This window comes from Mobula birostris, chromosome 29 (assembly GCF_030028105.1).
Source record: "Mobula birostris isolate sMobBir1 chromosome 29, sMobBir1.hap1, whole genome shotgun sequence".
Taxonomy (NCBI): domain Eukaryota; kingdom Metazoa; phylum Chordata; class Chondrichthyes; order Myliobatiformes; family Myliobatidae; genus Mobula; species Mobula birostris.
The window spans coordinates 36731991-36751637 of NC_092398.1; the positions used below are offsets into that span (position 1 = coordinate 36731991).

At 47.8% G+C, this 19647-nt stretch overlaps 1 protein-coding gene across 1 annotated transcript in view; it reads left to right on the top strand.

Annotated features, from left to right (window-relative positions):
- The window catches only part of LOC140190186 (uncharacterized), a 32260-nt gene that overhangs the window by 12516 nt on the left and 97 nt on the right, over window positions 1-19647 (top strand). The window contains exon 4 of the mRNA XM_072246700.1: window positions 19020-19646. Within this exon, the coding sequence (XP_072102801.1) occupies window positions 19020-19646 (627 nt within the window). The remainder of the gene's footprint in view (window positions 1-19019; window position 19647) is intronic.

The window sequence follows — 19647 nt, forward strand, 5'->3', positions numbered from 1 at the left end:
GGCTGCTCCACAAGGCGAGGGAAGAGATTGCTGAGCCTCTGGCTAGGATCTTTATGTCCTCGTTGTCCACGGGAATGGTACCGGAGGATTGGAGGGAGGCGAATGTTGTCCCCTTGTTCTAAAAAGGTAGTAGGGATAGTCTGGGTAATTATAGACCAGTGAGCCTTAAGTCTGTGGTGGGAAAGCTGTTGGAAAAGATTCTTAGAGATAGGATTTATGGGCATTTAGAGAATCATGGTCTGATCAGGGATAGTCAGCATGGCCTTGTGAAGGGCAGATCGTGTCTGACAAGTCTGATAGAGTTCTTTGAGGAGGTGACCAAGCATATAGATGAGGGTAGTGCAGTGGATGTGATCTATATGGATTTTAGTAAGGCATTTGACAAGGTTCCACATGGTAGGCTTATTCAGAAAGTTGGAAAGCATGGGATCTAGGGAAGTTTGGCCAGGTGGATTCAGAATTGGCTTGCCTGCAGAAGGCAGGGGGTCGGGGTGGAGGGAGTACATTCAGATTGGAGGGTTGTGACTAGTGGTGTTCCACAAGGATCTGTTCTGGGACCTCTACTTTTCGTGATTTTCATTAACGACCTGAATGTGGGGGTAGAAGGGTGGGTTGGCAAGTTTGCAGACAACACAAAAGTTGGTGGTGTTGTAGATAGTGTAGAGGATTGTCAAAGATTGCAGAGAGACATTGATAGGATGCAGAAGTGGGCTGAGAAGTGGCAGATGGGGTTCAACCCGGAGAAGTATGAGGTGGTACACTTCAGAAGGACAAACTCCAAGGCAGAGTTCAAAGTAAATGGCAGGATATTTGGTAGTGTGGAGGAGCAGAGGGATCTGGGGGTACATGTCCACAGATCCCTGAAAGTTGCTTCACAGGTAGATAGGGTAGTTAAGAAAGCTTATGGGGTGTTAGCTTTCATAAGTCGAGGGATAGAGTTTAAGAGTTGCAATGTAATGATGTAGCTCTATAAAACTCTGGTTAGGCCACACTTGGAGTACTGTGTCCACTTCTGGTCGCCTCACTATAGGAAGGATGTGGAAGCATTAGAAAGGGTACAGAGGAGATCTACCAGGATGCTGCCTGGTTTAGAGAGTATGCATTATGACCAGAGATTAAGGGAGCTAGGGCTTTACTCTTTGGAGAGAAGGAGGATGAGAGGAGACATGATAGAGGTGTACAAGATATTAAGAGGAATAGATAAGAGTGGACAGCCAGCGCCTCTTCCCCAGGGCGCCACTGCTGAATACAAGAGGACATGGCTTTAAGGAAAGGGGTGGGAATTTCAAGGGGGATATTAGAGGAAGGTTTTTCCACTCAGAGAGTGGTTGGTGCATGGAATAAACTGCCTGAGTCAGTGGTGGAGGCAGATACACTAGTGAAGTTTAAGAGACTACTAGACAGGTATATGGAGGAATTTAAGGTTGGGGGGGTTATATGGGAGGCAGCGTTTGAGGGTCGGCACAACATTGTGGGCTGAAGGGCCTGTACTGTGCTGTACTATTCTATGGTGTGTGTTCTATGTTCTAGAATCTCTTTGGATTATCCTTCACCTTGACTGCCAAAGCAACCTCATGTCTTTTAGCCCTCCTGATTTCTTTCTTAAGTGTTTTTTTGCACTTTTTATACTCCTCAAGCACCTTATTTGCTCTGTTTCCTATACATGTCATACATATCGCTCTTCTTCTTTATCAGAGTTCCAATATCCCTTGAGAACCAAGGTTCCTTATTCTTATTCACTCAGCCTTTAATCCTGACAGGAACATACAAACTCTGCACTCTCAAAATTTCCCCTTTGAAGGCCTCCCACTTACCGATCACATTCTTGCCAGAGAACAACCTGTCCCAATCCACGCTTTTTAGATCCTTTCTCATTTCTTCAAATTTGGCCTTTTTCCAGTTTAGAACCTCAACCCGAGGACCAGATCTATCTTTATTCATTATCAAGTTGAAACTAATGGTGTTATGATCACTGGAACCAAAGTGCTCCCCTACACACACTTCCGTCACCTGTCCTAACTCGTTTCCTAATAGGAGATCTAATATTGCATCCTCTCTAGTTGGTACCTATATATATTTATTTAGAAAACTTTCCTGAACACATTTTACAAACCCTAACCCGTCTAGACCTTTAACAGTATGGGAATCCCAATCAATATGTGGAAAATTAAAATCCCCTACTATCACACCTTTATGTTTCCTGCATTTGTCTGCTATCTCTCTGCAGATTTGCTCCTCCAATTCTCGCTGACTATTGGGTGGTCTATAATACAACCCCATTAATGTGGTCATACCTTTCCCATTTCTCAGCTCCACCCATAAGGACTCAGTAGACAAGCCTTCTAATCTGTTCTGCCTGAGCACTGCTGTAACATTTTCCCTAACTAGCAATTCCACCCCTCCCCAACCCTTCATTCACACCTCTATCACGTCTGAAACATCAGAACCCTGGAACATTAAACTGCCAGTCCTGCCCCTCCTGCAGCCAAGTTTCACTAATGGCTATAATGTCGTAATTCCATGTGTCAATCCACACCCTCAGCTCGTCAGCCTTCCCCACAATACTCCTTGCACTGAAATAGACACACCTCAGAAGATTACCACTCACAACCCTTCTATTTGTGACTTTGCATGAACTTTTAACATCATTTATTTTCACCCCCGCTCCACTATCTGCTCTGGCACTCTGGTTCCCATCCCCCTGCAAATCTAGTTCAAAACCTCCCCAATAGCACCAACAAACCTCCCTGCAAGGATATTCAAGCAACACACATCAAAGTTGCTGGTGAACGCAGCAGGCCAGGCAGCATCTGTAGGAAGAGGTGCAGTCGACGTTTCAGGCCGAGACCCTTCGTCAGGACTAACTGCAAGGATATTAGTTCCCTTGTAGTTCACGTGTAACCCGTCTGTCTTGTACAGGTCCCACCTGCCCCAGAAGAGGACCCAATGATCCTGAAATCTGAAACCCTGCCCCCTACATCAGTTCCCCAGTCACGTGTTCATCCGCCAGAGCATCCTATTCTTACCCTCACTGGCACGTGGCACAGGTAGCAATCCTGACTGAGATTACCACCCTTGAGGCCCTGCTTTTGAACTTCCTACCAAGTTCTCTATACTCACTCTCCAGGACCTCCTCACTCTTCCTTCCTACGTCGTTGGTACCGATGTGCACCACGACATCTGGCTGCTCACCCTTCCACTGCAGAATGTTGTGCACGCGATCAGAGACATCCTTGACCCTGGCACCGGGGAGGCAACAAACCATCCTGGATTCTCTGTCACGACCACAGAACCTCCTATCTGCACCTCTAACTATCGAGTCCCCTATCACTACCGCTCTCCTCTTTTTCCCCCCTCCCTTCTGCACTGCAGAGCCAGACTCAGTGCCAGAGATCCGGCCGGTGCAGCTTGTCCCAGGTAAGTCATCCCCCCCAACAGTATAGAAATCGGTATACTTGTTGTTGAGGGGAATGGCCACAGGGGAACCCTGCTCTGCCTGCCCTTTCCCCTTCCCTCACCTGACGGTAACCCAATTTCCTGTGCTCTGCTCCTTTGGCATAACTGTCTCCCTGTAGCTACGATCTATAATCTCCTCATTCTCCCGAATGATCCGGAGGTCATCCAGCTCCTGCTCCAGTTCCCTAATGCGGTTTGTTAGGAGCTGCAGCCGGATGCACTTCCTGCAGGTGTCGTTGTCAGGGACACCGGAGGGCTCCCTGACTTCCCACATCCTGCAAGAGGAACATTCCAATATCCCGCCTGGCATTCTCTCTACTCTAAACAAACAAAACAAAACTTACCGGAACCTACCCTCGCCTCTGCCTGTTCACGCCGAAGCCTGTTGAGCCAAAGCCGCCCCACTCTGCTCCCTCTCACTCCACTGCCCGCTGTATATGGTGGTCTTTTGTTTAAACCTTTGGCGCTCTACGTCACGCGCCTGTGCAGTGTAAAAAAAATGTCTTCTCTCGGAGATTCCTTACTCCTTCTCTCCGAGATTCCTTACTCCTTCTCTCTCGGCCTCTTGCTCCGATCTTATAGAAACATATAAAATTATGAAAGGGATAGATAAGATCAAGGCAGAAAATTTGTTTCGATTGATAGGTGAGACCCGAACTAGGGGACACAGCTTCAGGATTTGGGGGAGCAGATTTAGGACAGAAATGAGGAGGAACTGCTTTTCCTAAAGAGTGGTGAATCTGTGGAATTCTCTGGCCAATGAAGCGGTGGAGGCTTCCTCAGTAAATGTATTTAAGACAGGGTTGGATAGATTTTTGCATAGTAGGGGAATTGAGGGTTATAGGGAAAAGGCAGGTAGGTGGAGATGAGTCCATGGTCAGAATGGTGGAGCAGGCTCGACGGGCCAGGTGGCCGACTCCTGCTCCTAGTTCTTATGGTATAATATTCTCCCGGTGTGGGTCTGACCCAGGACGATACAGGGATGGGAACTGTGCATGGTGCTCCCGGTGTGGGTCTGACCCAGGGATACGGAGACAGGAACTGTTCACGGTGCTCCCGGTGTGGGTCTGACCCAGGGATACGGAGACGGGAATGGTGCACGGTGCTCCCGGTGTGGGTCTGACCCAGGGATACGGAGACAGGAACTGTTCATGGTGCTCCCGGTGTGGGTCTGACCCAGGGGGAAACGGAGACAGGAAGTCTGCACGGTGCTCCCGGTGTGGGTCTGACCCGAGGATACAGAGACAAATGTTATGTTTTGATTTGTAACTCCTAAATATAAAAATTAATTGCAAGGGAAAGATGGAAGCCCAGTGAACGGGTGGATGGGTCATACTTTCCTCTTTACTTTCGGGAGACATGCATGTGTGATGTGGGGTGATGACCTATGCCATTTACATACTTTCACAGATAACCTGTAATACATTATGTAACTATAAAGAAGGCTTTATCAAATGATATATTTGCAATAATACTCAAAGATTACTGAAATATTAAATACACAACCCTCCTCCGTGCTTAGCTACAAACTCCAGCTCACTGGAGAATCACCTCAACTATCTGCACTGTATAGACATCCACAGCATAGGAAATTTTAAATTGTCTCATTCTGGCGTAAAGATTTAATCGCTGTGGAGGATTTCTTACTCTTGTGGGATCATGTCTTTCCTGACGGGGTGGGTTCATCTTTCTTGACTGGAGAGATGCGGCTGTGAAACAATCTCGGGCTCTGGGGCCTCCTCCATGGGGGTTTAGGGACTCAGGGACTGCAAGAACTGGTTCTGACAGCTCATGGGCACCTTTCTTCTTCAACAATTGACTCTTCGCTCCTTAGCTGTTTGACGTGTCATGCTCACATGCCATCAGACACAATCTCCACTGTGTAGGAGAGTGGTCCATTTCAGTCCCTTAATTTTTCCAAGTACCCGCTCTTGATTGCCTCTATATTCCCTCGCCAGGACTGTTTGTCCAGGAGCGATACAACAGATCTCCTTGTTTGAGGAGCCCTAGGTTTGTCCTGTATATGCCGAGACTGGGTTTGAGGAGATGCAAGCGTGAGTGCAGGGGACAATCCGGGAACAGCAGGGCTGCGAGTTGATGGTCGTGCAGAGCGCTACATTGCGAGGTGCGAGGCGGAAATTGCTAAGCTTCTGATCCAGTGTTAGTGTAATCTACTGACATGGTTCTTTATTGAAGTGAATTGACTTTATTACTTCCATCCTTCACATACATGAGGAGTAAAAATCTTTTCGTTACATCTCCATCTAAATGTGCAATGTGCAATTTATAGTAATTTATAATAAATACTACGTACAACAGGACAGACAATGTAGCATAGAAATCAGTTGTATCGGCATGAATTAATCAGTCTGATGGCCTGGTGGAAGGAACTGTCCCTGAGCCTGTTGGTCCCGGCTTTTATGCTGCGATTCCGTTTCCCGGATGGTAGCAGCCGGAACGGTTTGAGGTTGGGGTGACTCGGGTCCCCAGTGATCCTTCGGGCCCTTTTTACACACCTGTCTTTGTGAGTGTCCTGAATAGTGGGAGGTTCACATCTACAGATGCGCTGGGCTGTCTGCACCACTCTCTGCAGAGTCCTGCGATTGAGGGAGGTACAGTTCCCATACCAGGCAGTGATGCAGCCAGTCAGGATGCTCTCAATTGTGCCCTGTAGAAAGAACTTAGGATTTGGGGATTCATGCCAAACTTCTTCAACCATCTGAGGTGAAAGAGGCACTGTTTTGTTTTTCTCATTACACAGCTGGTGTTTACAGACCACATGAGGTCGTTGGTGATGTGGATGCCAAGGAACTTGAAGCTGTTCACCCTCTCAACCCCAGATCCATTGATGTCAATAGGGGTTAGCCTGTCTCCACTCCTCCTGTTGCCCACAACCAGCTCCTTTGTTTTACCGACATTGAGAGAGAGGTTGTTTTCTTGACAGGGTGATGATTTCTTCCCTGTAGGTTGCCTCATTATTGCCAATGAATGTAGTGTCGGTGGCAAATTTAATTAGCAGATTGCAGCTGTGGTTGGCGACACAGTCATGGGTATACAGGGTGTAAAGGAGGGGACTCAGTACGCAGCCCTGAGGGGCTCTTGTGTTGAGAGTCAGAGGAGCAGAGGTGAGGGAGCCCACTCTTACCGCCTGCTGGCGATCTGACAGTATGTCCAGGATCCAGATGAATGAAGCGGGGTCTCTGAAATTTCGTCAAGCCTGGAGGAAATCAGTGGTTGAATATGCTATCTGGACAAACCTTTCCGCCAAGTCATTTGTAGCTGGGTGGTACAGCGCAGATGTAATATGTCTTATTCCATTCATTTTCAGGAACGATTGAAACGGTTCCACAACAAACTGTGGTCCATTGTCACAGACTCTTCAGTGTTTTGGAACACCAGTCCTTGAGAAGAGGCTTCTAATCATATCAACAGTGTGTGAGGCTGTAGTGGAGGCTATTGGGAAATATTCTCACCACTTTGTAGCTGCATCCAGTACTAACAAGAAATCTGTGCCCATGAATGGTCGGGCAAAACCCACACGAATCCTCTGCCAGGGCACTGCGGGCCGTTCCCAGGGATGGAGAGCTGCTGCTCTTGGCATCTTCTCAAGGTGTTGGCATCTGAACAGTGCATGGCAATCTGCCCCAAATGCCGATCTATCTCAGTCCACTAGACAAGACTTTCACTTTGACCACTTTGTTGAAGTGTTTCCCTCCAGAAAAGTTTGCAAAGATATCCTTTATCCCGGGCAGAGAGTATTAATCTAATTTCAATATTGGTTTGATGGTGACTTTAAAGTCACTACTGATCCATTCTTCTTGGCTACTGGAAACACTAACATTGCCAATGGGCTTTTCTCAACCTTGGAAAGAATTCCTTCAGCCTCCATGCAATCTAGCTCACTGGCTACTTTTATCACAGATGGTATAATGATCTGCACTTCTATCTAAAACTTGGGCATGGCATTTTCATTTCACCTACTTTACCTTTGATGTGTTTGAGTTTTCCAAAGTCATCCTTCACTGCTGTGGTATCATCCAGAACCTTTCTTAATTTGCTTTCACTTGACTCTATTGCAGGGGATGTAGGTGGATGGATCCCCAGTCGAGTTGTAGCAGTCTCAGCCAATCGTGGCCGCTCCTGTTTTTACCACATACAAGCCGATGTGGCTTTTTGGTTCTTGTATTTCACTGTAATGGATGTTATTCCCACAGGAGTTCTTTTCTTCAAGATAAGTTCGTACTTGGATATCTGCAGGCTTCAGTTTAGTATCTTTGAAATGCCGTTCAAACACATTTGTGGAATGACTGAAACAGCTGAGCCAGTGTCCGATTCCATTTTAATTAATTTGCTGTTCGCTTCTGATGTATGACATATTGCTTGTCTGTTGTCGCATGCAGATTAGACTCTTTCTGAAACTGCAACTTGACTTTTTATCTTTATCTCTTCCCTGTGCAGTCCATTTATTTTTGTCGGCCTGGCATTCTCTTTGCATTTTCTGAAAGTTTCACTTTTAAACCCATGTTGGTCTGGTGAATGTGAGCTCCTGCCTCGACGTTAACACAATTTGTTCAGCCCAGGCTGGTTTCTGTTTAAACATTGCAATTCTGTTCACGCTCCCTTTTATTCCTGACTGTAACTTAATTGCAACTCTGTCTGCTGTTTCCATTGATACAGTTATTTCAACTGCTCTCTTAAATGTGAGTTGTGCTTTAGTTAGAAGCCATTTTTGAATGCTTTCTTGTAGATCACTCAATGATCTGTCAGTGAATCAATAACCCATTCCAAACTGACAATGCTCAATCTCTTCAGTTCAGCCATGTACACAGAAATGGACTCTCCTTCCTTTTGATTCTGCTTATGAAACCTAAAGCATTTTGCAATCAACTGTTTTCCATTTTCAATGTTCCTGCATTACTTTCACAACTTCAGCAAAGCTCATTTCAGCTGGTTTGGTTGGAGCAGTCGAACTCTGAAGCAAACTGTGTGCTTTTAAATCCAATGCACTCAGCTAAACTAGTACTTGTTTCTCATTGGCTATTCCATTTGCTCTAAAATACTTTTCAGACCGTTCAGAATACATATTCCAGTTATCTTTTGTATAATCAAACACATCATCATTCTAATGTAGCCAGGCATACCTACTCTTTTTCATGATTATGAACCCGTGAATTCTTCCATTTTCTGCCTTTCTTAAAACTCGATTGTCTTTCCATTTGCGAAGCAAATGTACTGCTCCAAAAAGAAGTGCTGCGCTTTTTAAAAAACGTCGACCAGTTCTCACTGTGCTTCAATACATTGTTAGCTGTCTCAGGTTTGTTTTAAAAATACCTTGCCACCAATGTTTTGTTTTGTAACTGCAAAACATAAAAACTAATTGAAAGGACAAGAGGGGAGTCAACATTTACAAGGAGAATTGTGTACAGTACTCCCTACATACTGTAGGTCTGACCCAGGGATACGGAGACGGGGACTGTGCATGGTGCTCCCAGTGTGGGTCTGACCTAGGGAGATATGAAGATGAGAACTGTGCATGGTGCTCCCAGTGTGGGTCTGACGCAGGGATACGGAGACGGGTACTGTGCATGGTGCTCCCAGTGTGGGTCTGACCTAGGGAGATACGGAGATGGAAACTGTTCACAATGCCTTCGGTGTGGGTCTGACCATGGTGTATGGAGATGAGAAGTGTGCATTGTGATCTTGGTTTGTGCTTCTGACCCACAGATAGGATTAGGATACATGGTAGGGCCCTAGCGAGCAAGTATTGTCACACAGTGGTACCTCAATGTTCAAGGGTCAAAATCAAGTCAAATATGAGCATATTGTGCGCGAGTATGAGTATGCTCAGGTCTTCGTGTTGTACAGCAGGGAAACAGGCCCTTTGGCTGAACTAGTCCATGCTGCCACTTGCTTCATCAAAGCACAGTTGCAAGGACAGGTTCCTTTTGCCCTTGTGTGGTCTATAACCACTTAATCTTTTCCAAATGTCGTGCCCAGTGAGAATGTGGAGAGTGCATCACAGCCTGGTATGGAAACACCAACGCCCTCGAATGGAATATCCTACAAAAAGTAGTGATCTCCACCACCCAGGCCATCCTCTTTTCTCAGGATTCGCACCACCAGGTTCAAGAACAGTTACTACCCCTCAACCATCAGGATCTTGAACAAAAGGGGATAGTTACACTCACTTGAGATTGAAATGATCTCACTTTAAGGACTCTATCTTGTTCTCATTACTTACTTATATTTGCATTTGCACAGTTTGCTGTCTTCTGCACTCTGGTTGATCTTTTATAGTTACTATTCTATAGAATTGCTGAGTATACCCACAGGAAAATTATTCTCTGGGGTGTATGTGGTGACGTATATGTACTTTGATAATAAATTTACTTTGGACACTGAACTTCAAGAAGGGAATATGGGATAATCCAAGGAATTATAGGCCACAGAGCCTCACAGCAGTGCAATGAGTACATTTGGAGAGGGTCTGGAAGCTCTGCATTGGTTGGCAAAGGAGGAGTGTGGTATTGATAGGAGAGTTAGAGGGTCAGGCAGGAGATTCCTTGTGTGGTATTGAAATCAAAGTTAGAGGGATGGACAGGAGATACAAGGTGGATGATCTTGTTGCACTATTACAGATGGCCAGGTATGATGTTGTGGCAATCACTGCATCGTGGCTGGAGGATGGTTGTAGTTGGGAGCTGAATGTGTAAGATTACACTTTGTATCGGAGGGATAGGAAGGTAGGAAGAGGGGTTGGTGTGGCTCTTCTGGTAGAGACTGGCATCAAATCAGTAGAAAGATGTGATATAGGATTGGAAGATGTTGAATCCTTGTGGGTTGAGTTAAGGGTAAAAGGACCCTGATGGCAGTTATATACAGGCCTCCCAACAGTGGCTGGGATGTGGACCACAGGTTACAACAGGAAATAGAAAAGGTGAGTCAAAAGGGCAATGTTATGGTAGTCATGGGAGATTTTAACGATTGGGAAAATCAGGTTGGTAATGGATCTCAAGAGAGTGAGTTTGTTGAATGCACAAGAGAAGGCTTTTTAGAGCAGTTTGTCGTTGATCCTCCTTGGGGATCAGCTATACTGGATTGGGTGTTATGTAATGAACCAGAGGTGATTGGGGAGTTTAAGGTAAAAGAACCCTCAGGAACCAGTGATCACAATATGACTGAGCTCAACTTGAAATTTGGTTGGGAGAAAGTAAAGTCTGACGTAGCAGTACAGTATTTCAGTGGAGTAAAGCAGGGGTCCCCAACCTTTTTTGCACTGCGGACCGGTTTAATATTGACAATATTCTTACGGGGCGGGGGGGGGGGTTGTCTAGGGTTGCCAACAGACAAGTGTAGCAGTCAAATACGTTGTGTTTACCATGACCATGAAGCCTTGCGCGGGCACCAGTGCACATGTGTATACATGCCGATTTTTTTCTACATATCGTTTTTGGCGATTCTGTTTGGGGGGGGGAATATCGGTGATAAGCAGCTAATACACTCAATTTCGTTCTAAAAGGGTTTATCTAATGAATTTAATATTAAACACACAGCGCATATTTTCCTCACATGTATATAGGGGTAAGGCAATTTTCAGGGGAGGACTGGGGAGCTTGAAGTAAGTGTTGAACGAACTTCCAGTAGAAGTGGTAGAGGCAGGTTCGATACTGTCATTTAAAGAAAAATTGGATAGGTATATGGACAGGAAAAGAATGGAGGGTTATGGGCTGAGTGCAGGTTGGTGGGACTAGGTGAGAGTAGCGTTCGGCACGGACTGGAAGGGCAGAGATGGCCTGTTTCTGTGCTGTAATTGTTATATGGTTATATAAGTCACTTATAAGTCAATAGCATCATAACATTTTAAGTAACGTTTGGATATTAAACACACAGCAACATATTTTCCTCGTATGAACATATAAAGTCATTGCAACACACCAATATCGCTGAATCAGTGGGAGCCCTGGGCTTGTTTCTCTGCAACAAGACTGTCCTATCGAGGGGTGATGGGAGACAGCGATTCTCGAAGGGGGTTCCTTATGTCCAGTCTATTCCGCAATTTAGTTTTCGTTGCATTCATTGCAGAGATATGTTGGAAATGGAAGCAACGTTTTCAGTGCTTTAATGGCTATCTCAGGATATTCAGCCTTGATTTTGAACCAGAATGCTGGCAGAGATGTTATGTCAAACATACTTTTCAGCCCGTCGTCATTTGCAAGCTCGAGGAGTTGATCTTCTCCCCGCGCTGACATGGATGATACGCGGGTAATGACCTTGTGTGTGTTCAAGCTCAACAGGGAATGAGGGAAGGTGTAGCTGACTCATATCGCCAGGTCATATCATTTCCTCACGACCCAGTAGCACATGCTTTGCGGCCCGGTGGTTGGGAACCACTGGAGTAAACCAGTGGTGTGAGAGAGGATTGGAAGCAGCTGCTGGCAGGGATGACAGCAAAGCGGCAATGGTGTGTGTTTCTGGGAAAAATGAGGAAGGTGCAGGGCATGTGTATTACAGAAATGAAGAAATACTCAAATGGTAAAATAGTACAACCGTGGCTGACAAGGGAAGTCAAAGCTATTGTAAAAGCAAAAGAAAGGGCATACAACAAAGCAAAAATTAGTGGGAAGATAGAGGATTGGGAAGTTTTTAAAAACCTATAGAGAGCAAGTAAAAGAGTCACCAGAAGGGAAAAAATGAAATATGAAAGCAAGCTAGCAAATAATATCAAAGCTTTTTCAAATATGTAAAAAATAACAGAGAAATGAGAGTGGATATAGGACCGCTAGAAAATGAGGCAGGAGAAATAATAACGGGGGCCAAGGAGATGGCAGATGAACTAAATGAGTATTTTGCATCAGTTTTCGCTGCAGAAGACACCAGCAGTGTGCCTGATGTTGTAGTGTGTGAAGGAAGAGAAGTGGGTGCAGTTACTGTTACAAGGGAGAAGGTGCTCAAAAAGCTGAAAGACCTAAAGGTACATAAGTCACCCAGACCAGATGAACTGAACCCTAGGGTTCTGAAAGAGGTAGCGTTAGAGTTTGTGGTGGCATTAGAAATGATTTTTCAAAAATCGTTGGACTCTGGCATGGTGCCAGAGGACTGGAAAATTGCAAATGTTACTCCACTCTTTAAGAAAGGAGGAAGGTAGCAGAAAGGAAATTATAGACCAGTTAGCCTGACCTCAGTGTTTGGGAAGATGTTGGAGTCAATTGTTAAGGATGACGTTGTGGAATACTTGGTGACACAGGACAAAATAGGACAAAGTCAGCAATGTTTCCTTCAGGGGAAATCCTGCCTGATGAACCAGATGGAATTCTTTGAGGAGATTACAAGTAGGATAGATAAAGGGAATGCAGTGGACGTTGTATATTTGGACTTTCAGAAGGCCTTTGACAAGGTGCCACACATGAGGTTGCTTACCAAGTTAAGAGCCCATGGTATTACAGGAAAGTTACTGGCATGGTTAGAACATTGGCTGATTAGTAGGAGGCAGCAAGTGGGAATAAATGGAACCTTTTCTGGTTGGCCAGTGACTAGTGGTGTTCTGCAGGGGTCGGTGTTGGGACCATTTCTTTTTATGCTGTATATAAATGATTTAGATGATGGAATAGATGGCTTTGTTACCAAGTTTGCAGATGATACGAAGATTGATACGAAGATTGGTGGAGGGGCAGGTAGTGTTGAGGAAACAGGAAGGATTAGGCAGATTAGGAGAATGGGCAAGAAATTGCAAATGAAATACAATGTTGGAAAATGCATGGTCATGCACTTTGGTAGTAGAAATTAATGTGCAGACTCTTCTAAACTGGAGAAAATCCAAAAATCTGGGATGCAGAGGGACTTGGGAGTCCTTGTGCAAAACACCCTGAAGGTTAACTTGCAGGTTGAGTCAGTGGTGAGGAAGGCAAATGCCATGTTACCATTTATTTCAAGAGGTCTAGAATACAAGAGCAGGGATGTGATGCTGAGGCTTTATAAGGCACTGGTGAGGCCTCAGCTTGAATATTGTGAACAGTTTAGGGCCCTTCATCTTAGAAAAGATGTGCTGGCATTGGAGAGGGTCCAGGGGAGGTTTTACAAGGATGATTCCAGGAATGAAAGGGTTATCATATGAGGAATGTTTGATGGCTTTGGGTCTGACTGGAATTCCGAAGGATGAGTGGGGGGATCTCACTGAACCCTTTTGAATGTAGAAAGCCCTAGACAGAGTAGATGTGGAAAGGATGCTTCCCATGGTGGGGGAGTCTAGGACAAGAAGGCACAGCCTCAGGATATAGGGGTGTCCATTCAAAACAGAGATGTGGAGAAATTTCTTACCACATGCAGGAGGAGAGTCGTTGGATGTACTTAAGGCAGAGATTGATAGGATCTTGATTGGACATTGTATCAACTGTTATGGGGAGAAGGCCGGGAACTGGGGTTGAGGAGGAGATAGAAAAAAAGAATCAGCCATGATTGAATGGCGGAGCAGACTCGATGGGCTGAATGGCCTGATTCTGCTGCTATGCCTTGTGATGTGTGGTATCGATTGTTCAATTAAGGGACAGTCAGGAGGTCCACGTGTGGCTTTGATAGCAGATTTAAGGGATAAGCAGGAGATACTGTGTGTGGGATTGAGATCAGAGAGGGGATAGGCAGGAGATTCCAAGTGTGTGGGATTGAGATCAGAGTTAGAGGGGATAGGCAGGAGATTCCATGTGTGGGATTGAGATCAGAGAGGGGATAGGCAGGAGATTCCGTGTGTGGGATTGAGATCAGAGAGGGGATAGGCAGGAGATTCCAAGTGTGTGGGATTGAGATCAGAGTTAGAGGGGATAGGCAGGAGATTCCATGTGTGGGATTGAGATCAGAGTTAGAGGGGATAGGCAGGAGATTCCGTGTGTGGGATTGAGATCAGAGTTAGAGGGGATAGGCAGGAGATTCCGTGTGTGGGATTGAGATCAGAGTTAGAGGGGATAGGCAGGAGATTCCGTGTGTGGGATTGAGATCAGAGTTAGAGGGGATAGGCAGGAGATTCCGTGTGTGGGATTGAGATCAGAGTTAGAGGGGATAGGCAGGAGATTCCGTGTGTGGGATTGAGATCAGAGAGGGGATAGGCAGGAGATTCCGTGTGTGGGATTGAGATCAGAGTTAGAGGGGATAGGCAGGAGATTCCGTGTGTGGGATTGAGATCAGAGTTAGAGGGGATAGGCAGGAGATTCCGTGTGTGGGATTGAGATCAGAGTTAGAGGGGATAGGCAGGAGATTCCGTGTGTGGGATTGAGATCAGAGTTAGAGGGGATAGGCAGGAGATTCCGTGTGTGGGATTGAGATCAGAGTTAGAGGGGATAGGCAGGAGATTCCGTGTGTGGGATTGAGATCAGAGAGGGGATAGGCAGTAGATTCCGTGTGTGGGATTGAGATCAGAGAGGGGATAGGCAGGAGATTCCAAGTGCGTGGGATTGAGATCAGAGTTAGAGGGGATAGGCAGGAGATTCCATGTGTGGGATTGAGATCAGAGTTAGAGGGGATAGGCAGGAGATTCCGTGTGTGGGATTGAGATCAGAGTTAGAGGTGATAGGCAGGAGATTCCGTGTGTGGGATTGAGATCAGAGTTAGAGGGGATAGGCAGGAGATTCCGTGTGTGGGATTGAGAACAGAGTTAGACGGGATAGGCAGGAGATTCCATGTGTGGGATTGAGATCAGAGAGGGAATAGGCAGGAGATTCCGTGTGTGAGATTGAGATCAGAGTTAGAGGGGATAGGCAGGAGATTCCGTGTGTGGGATTGAGATCAGAGAGGGGATAGGCAGGAAATTCCGGTTGTGGGATTGAGATCAGAGAGGGGATAGGCAGGAGATTCCGTGTGTGGGATTGAGATCAGAGAGGGGATAGGCAGGAGATTCCGTGTGTGGGATTGAGATCAGAGAGGGCATAGGCAGGAGATTCCGTGTGTGGGATTGAGATCAGAGTTAGAGGGGATAGGCAGGAGATTCCGTGTGTGGGATTGAGATCAGAGAGGGCATAGGCAGGAGATTCCGTGTGTGGGATTGAGATCAGAGTTAGAGAGGATAGGCAGGAGATTCCGTGTGTGGGATTGAGATCAGAGAGGGGATCAGCAGGAGCTTCCGTGTGTGGGATTGAGATCAGAGAGGGGATAGGCAGGAGATTCCGTGTGTGGGATTAGGATCAGAGAGGGGATAGGCAGGAGATTCCGTGTGTGGGATTGAGATCAGAGAGGGGATAGGCAGGAGATTCTGTGTGTGGGATTGAGATCAGAGAGGGCATAGGCAGGAGATTCCGTGTGTGGGATTGAGATCAGAGTTAGAGGGGATAGGCAGGAGATTCCGTGTGTGGGATTGAGATCAGAGTTAGAGGGGATAGGCAGGAGATTCCGTGTGCGGGATTGAGATCAGAGTTAGAGGGGATAGGCAGGAGATTCTGTGTGTGGGATTGAGATCAGAGAGAGGATAGGCAGGAGATTCCGTGTGTGGGATTGAGATCAGAGTTAGAGGGGATAGGCAGGAGATTCCGTGTGTGGGATCGAGATCAGAGTTAGAGGGGATAGGCAGGAGATTCCGTGTGTGGGATTGAGATCAGAGTTAGAGGGGATAGGCAGGAGATTCCGTGTGTGGGATTGAGATCAGAGTTAGAGGGGATAGGCAGGAAATTCCGTGTGTGGGATTGAGATCAGAGTTAGAGGGGATAGGCAGGAGATTCCGTGTGTGGGATTGAGATCAGAGAGGGGATAGGCAGGAGATTCCGTGTGTGGGATTGAGATCAGAGTTAGAGGGGATAGGCAGGAGATTCCGTGTGTGGGATTGAGATCAGAGAGGGGATAGGCAGGAGATTCCGTGTGTGGGATTGAGATCAGAGTTAGAGTGGATAGGCAGGAGATTCCGTGTGTGGGATTGAGATCAGAGAGGGGATAGGCAGGAGATTCCATGTGTGGGATTGAGATCAGAGTTAGAGGGGATAGGCAGGAGATTCCGTGTGTGGGATTGAGATCAGAGTTAGAGGGGATAGGCAGGAGATTCCGTGTGTGGGATTGAGATCAGAGTTAGAGGGGATAGGCAGGAGATTCCGTGTGTGGGATTGAGATCAGAGTTAGAGGGGATAGGCAGGAGATTCCGTGCGTGGGATTGAGATCAGAGAGGGCATAGGCAGGAGATTCCGTGTGTGGGATTGAGATCAGAGAGGGAATAGGCAGGAGATTCCGTGTGTGGGATTGAGATCAGAGTTAGAGGGGATAGGCAGGAGATTCCGTGTGTGGGATTGAGATCAGAGAGGGCATAGGCAGGAGATTCCGTGTGTGGGATTGAGATCAGAGTTAGAGGGGATAGGCAGTAGATTCCGTGTGTGGGATTGAGATCAGAGAGGGCATAGGCAGGAGATTCCGTGTGTGGGATTGAGATCAGAGTTAGAGGGGATAGGCAGGAGATTCCGTGTGTGGGATTGAGATCAGAGTTAGAGGGGATAGGCAGGAGATTCCGTGTGTGGGATTGAGATCAGAGTTAGAGGGGATAGGCAGGAGATTCCGTGTGTGGGATTGAGATCAGAGAGGGGATAGGCAGGAGATTCCGTGTGTGGGATTGAGATCAGAGAGGGGATAGGCAGGAGATTCCGGTTGTGGGATTGAGATCAGAGAGGGGATAGGCAGGAGATTCCGTGTGTGGGATTGAGATCAGAGTTAGAGGGGATAGGCAGGAGATTCCGTGTGTGAGATTGAGATCAGAGTTAGAGGGGATAGGCAGGAGATTCCGTGTGTGAGATTGAGATCAGAGTTAGAGGGGATAGGCAGGAGATTCCGTGTGTGAGATTGAGATCAGAGAGGGCATAGGCAGGAGATACCGTGTGTGGGATTGAGATCAGAGAGGGGATAGGCAGGAGATTCCGTGTGTGGGATTGAGATCAGAGAGGGGATAGGCAGGAGATTCCGTGTGTGGGATTGAGATCAGAGAGGGGATAGGCAGGAGATTCCGTGTGTGGGATTGAGATCAGAGTTAGAGGGGATAGGCAGGAAATTCCGTGTGTGGGATTGAGATCAGAGTTAGAGGGGATAGGCAGGAGATTCCGTGTGTGGGATTGAGATCAGAGTTAGAGGGGATAGGCAGGAGATTCCGTGTGTGGGATTGAGATCAGAGTTAGAGTGGATAGGCAGGAGATTCCGTGTGTGGGATTGAGATCAGAGTTAGAGTGGATAGGCAGGAGATTCCGTGTGTGGGATTGAGATCAGAGTTAGAGTGGTTAGGCAGGAGATTCCGTGTGTGGGATTGAGATCAGAGAGGGGATAGGCCGGAGATTCCGTGTGGCTCCCTCTCTGTGCTGTTGGACTGGCAGAGATCCATACCGTTTGGTCCCAGCAGTGTTGTGGCGTTGCCTGTCGGCATTGAACTCAATGTAGGGATTCCAGCTCCAGGTTTTCCTTGGGCTTTACCCCCAAAGCCTTCCACAAGGCAGCAGAAGTCTGAAATCCCCTTGGTGAGATGCCAGCCACAGCTGAGGAGCCCCATCTTTCTGAGAGAAAGGATTTCTGCATGGCCTGCTTTGGAGCAGTTAGTCGGGCTTTGTGAGGGGCAATTGTTCCTGCTATTCTTTTGAGGGGATGATAAAGGAGGCTGGTGGGACAGGCAGTGCACGTTATTTACATGGACCTCATTTCCCAAGATTGTGCAACCTGTTGGGCATATCGCCTCCAATCCAGGCAGCGTGATGGTGAATTTCATCTGCACCCTCTCTCTCCAGAGCCTTGACATCCTTCTTACAACGGGGTGGCCAGAACTCCAGGCAGTCAGATGCTGCCTATCTCGAGTTTCTGATACTCTATACCACAGATACAGCCTCACCGTGTTATACAACTGCAACGTGACGTCCCAAACTCCTCTCTTCGTCTCTCCTCTGTTCCTTTCCCCCTCCGTGCTCTGCGCTGTCGCAGAACATTTTCTGGTCCCCCTGCAATGCTAAACGGGGGAAATCTTCACAGACGCCGCCAGCGTCTCTCTCTGCGTTCCTTCACCACCTCATCTCCGTAGGTGAACGTAGGTGAATGAGAGTAGCTGGGCAGGGTTCAGTCAGGCCAAATGGGAGGTACCTGTGCTGTGTTGTTCTTAATCTATGACTTTACTGCAAAGTGAGTGTGGTTCAGAGGTTTCGAGGTCCAACCAGCAGTGAGGAAGTCGGTCGGTGTGTTTACCTGGTTTGCAGTGGAAGAACAGGGAGATTGTGTTCCCGCTTCACTGGGTAAGACAACGTCTGCAGCACTCTGCATGGTGTCGGCCCCCTCACCTCAGGAGAGAAGCTGGGCTGAGGGAGGCTGCCTCCATTAGTTGGCAGTCCAGGAATGAGTGACAGGTGGTGGGAGGGGCAAGTAGGGGGAGGTTGGAGGAAGAGATTTGAATCCTGGTTATTCTGTGCACTCAGTCTCCCTCCCCCTCCCCTTTCCCTTTTCCACATCCCTCTCCCTCTTCCCCATCCCCATTTTTCTCCTTCCCTCCTCCCACCTCCCTCTTCTCTCCCCCTGAATTCCTCCTGCCCCCGTACCTTTCTCACGCCCTCTGCGTCCCTCACCGACTGCTCCTTCTCTCTCAGGTGTGACGTCTGTGACCGTCGCTTCGCCCAGCCAGCCAAGCTGCTTGCCCACCGCTCCATCCACAGCGGGCAGAAACCCTTCGCCTGCCAGACGTGTGGCCGCTCCTACAACCGGCTGGACAATCTGCGTCGGCACCAGCGGGCTCACCTGGGTGACGGGCCAGCGGGCCGTGGCCGGAGGGGAGGCCGCAACGCACCGGGACCTCCTGCTCCTCCCTCTCCCTCCCAGCAGCAGCGCTGTGGTGACTGTGGTCGGGGCAGAGGCCGGGGCCGGGGTAGGGGAAGGGGTAGGGGCAGGGGGGGGAGGCGGCCTCTCTCGTGCCCTCTGTGCCGACGAGGATTTAACCTCTTTTCCACCTTCCTGGCGCACCAGGCTGCGCACACTGGCGAGAAGCCCTTCCGCTGCCCTGTCTGTGCCAAGGCGTTCGGCGTCCCTGCATCCCTGCGCGCCCACCAGTCTATCCATACCGGCCGCAAGCCTTTCCGCTGCCCCACCTGCGGCAGCTCCTACAACCGTCTGGACAACCTCCGCCGACACCAGCGGGCTCACCCGCCCCTGGCGGGGGATGAGGAGGCCGGGGAGAGGGGAGAGGAGGGTGGGGAGAGGGGGGAAAGGGGTGGGAAGGGG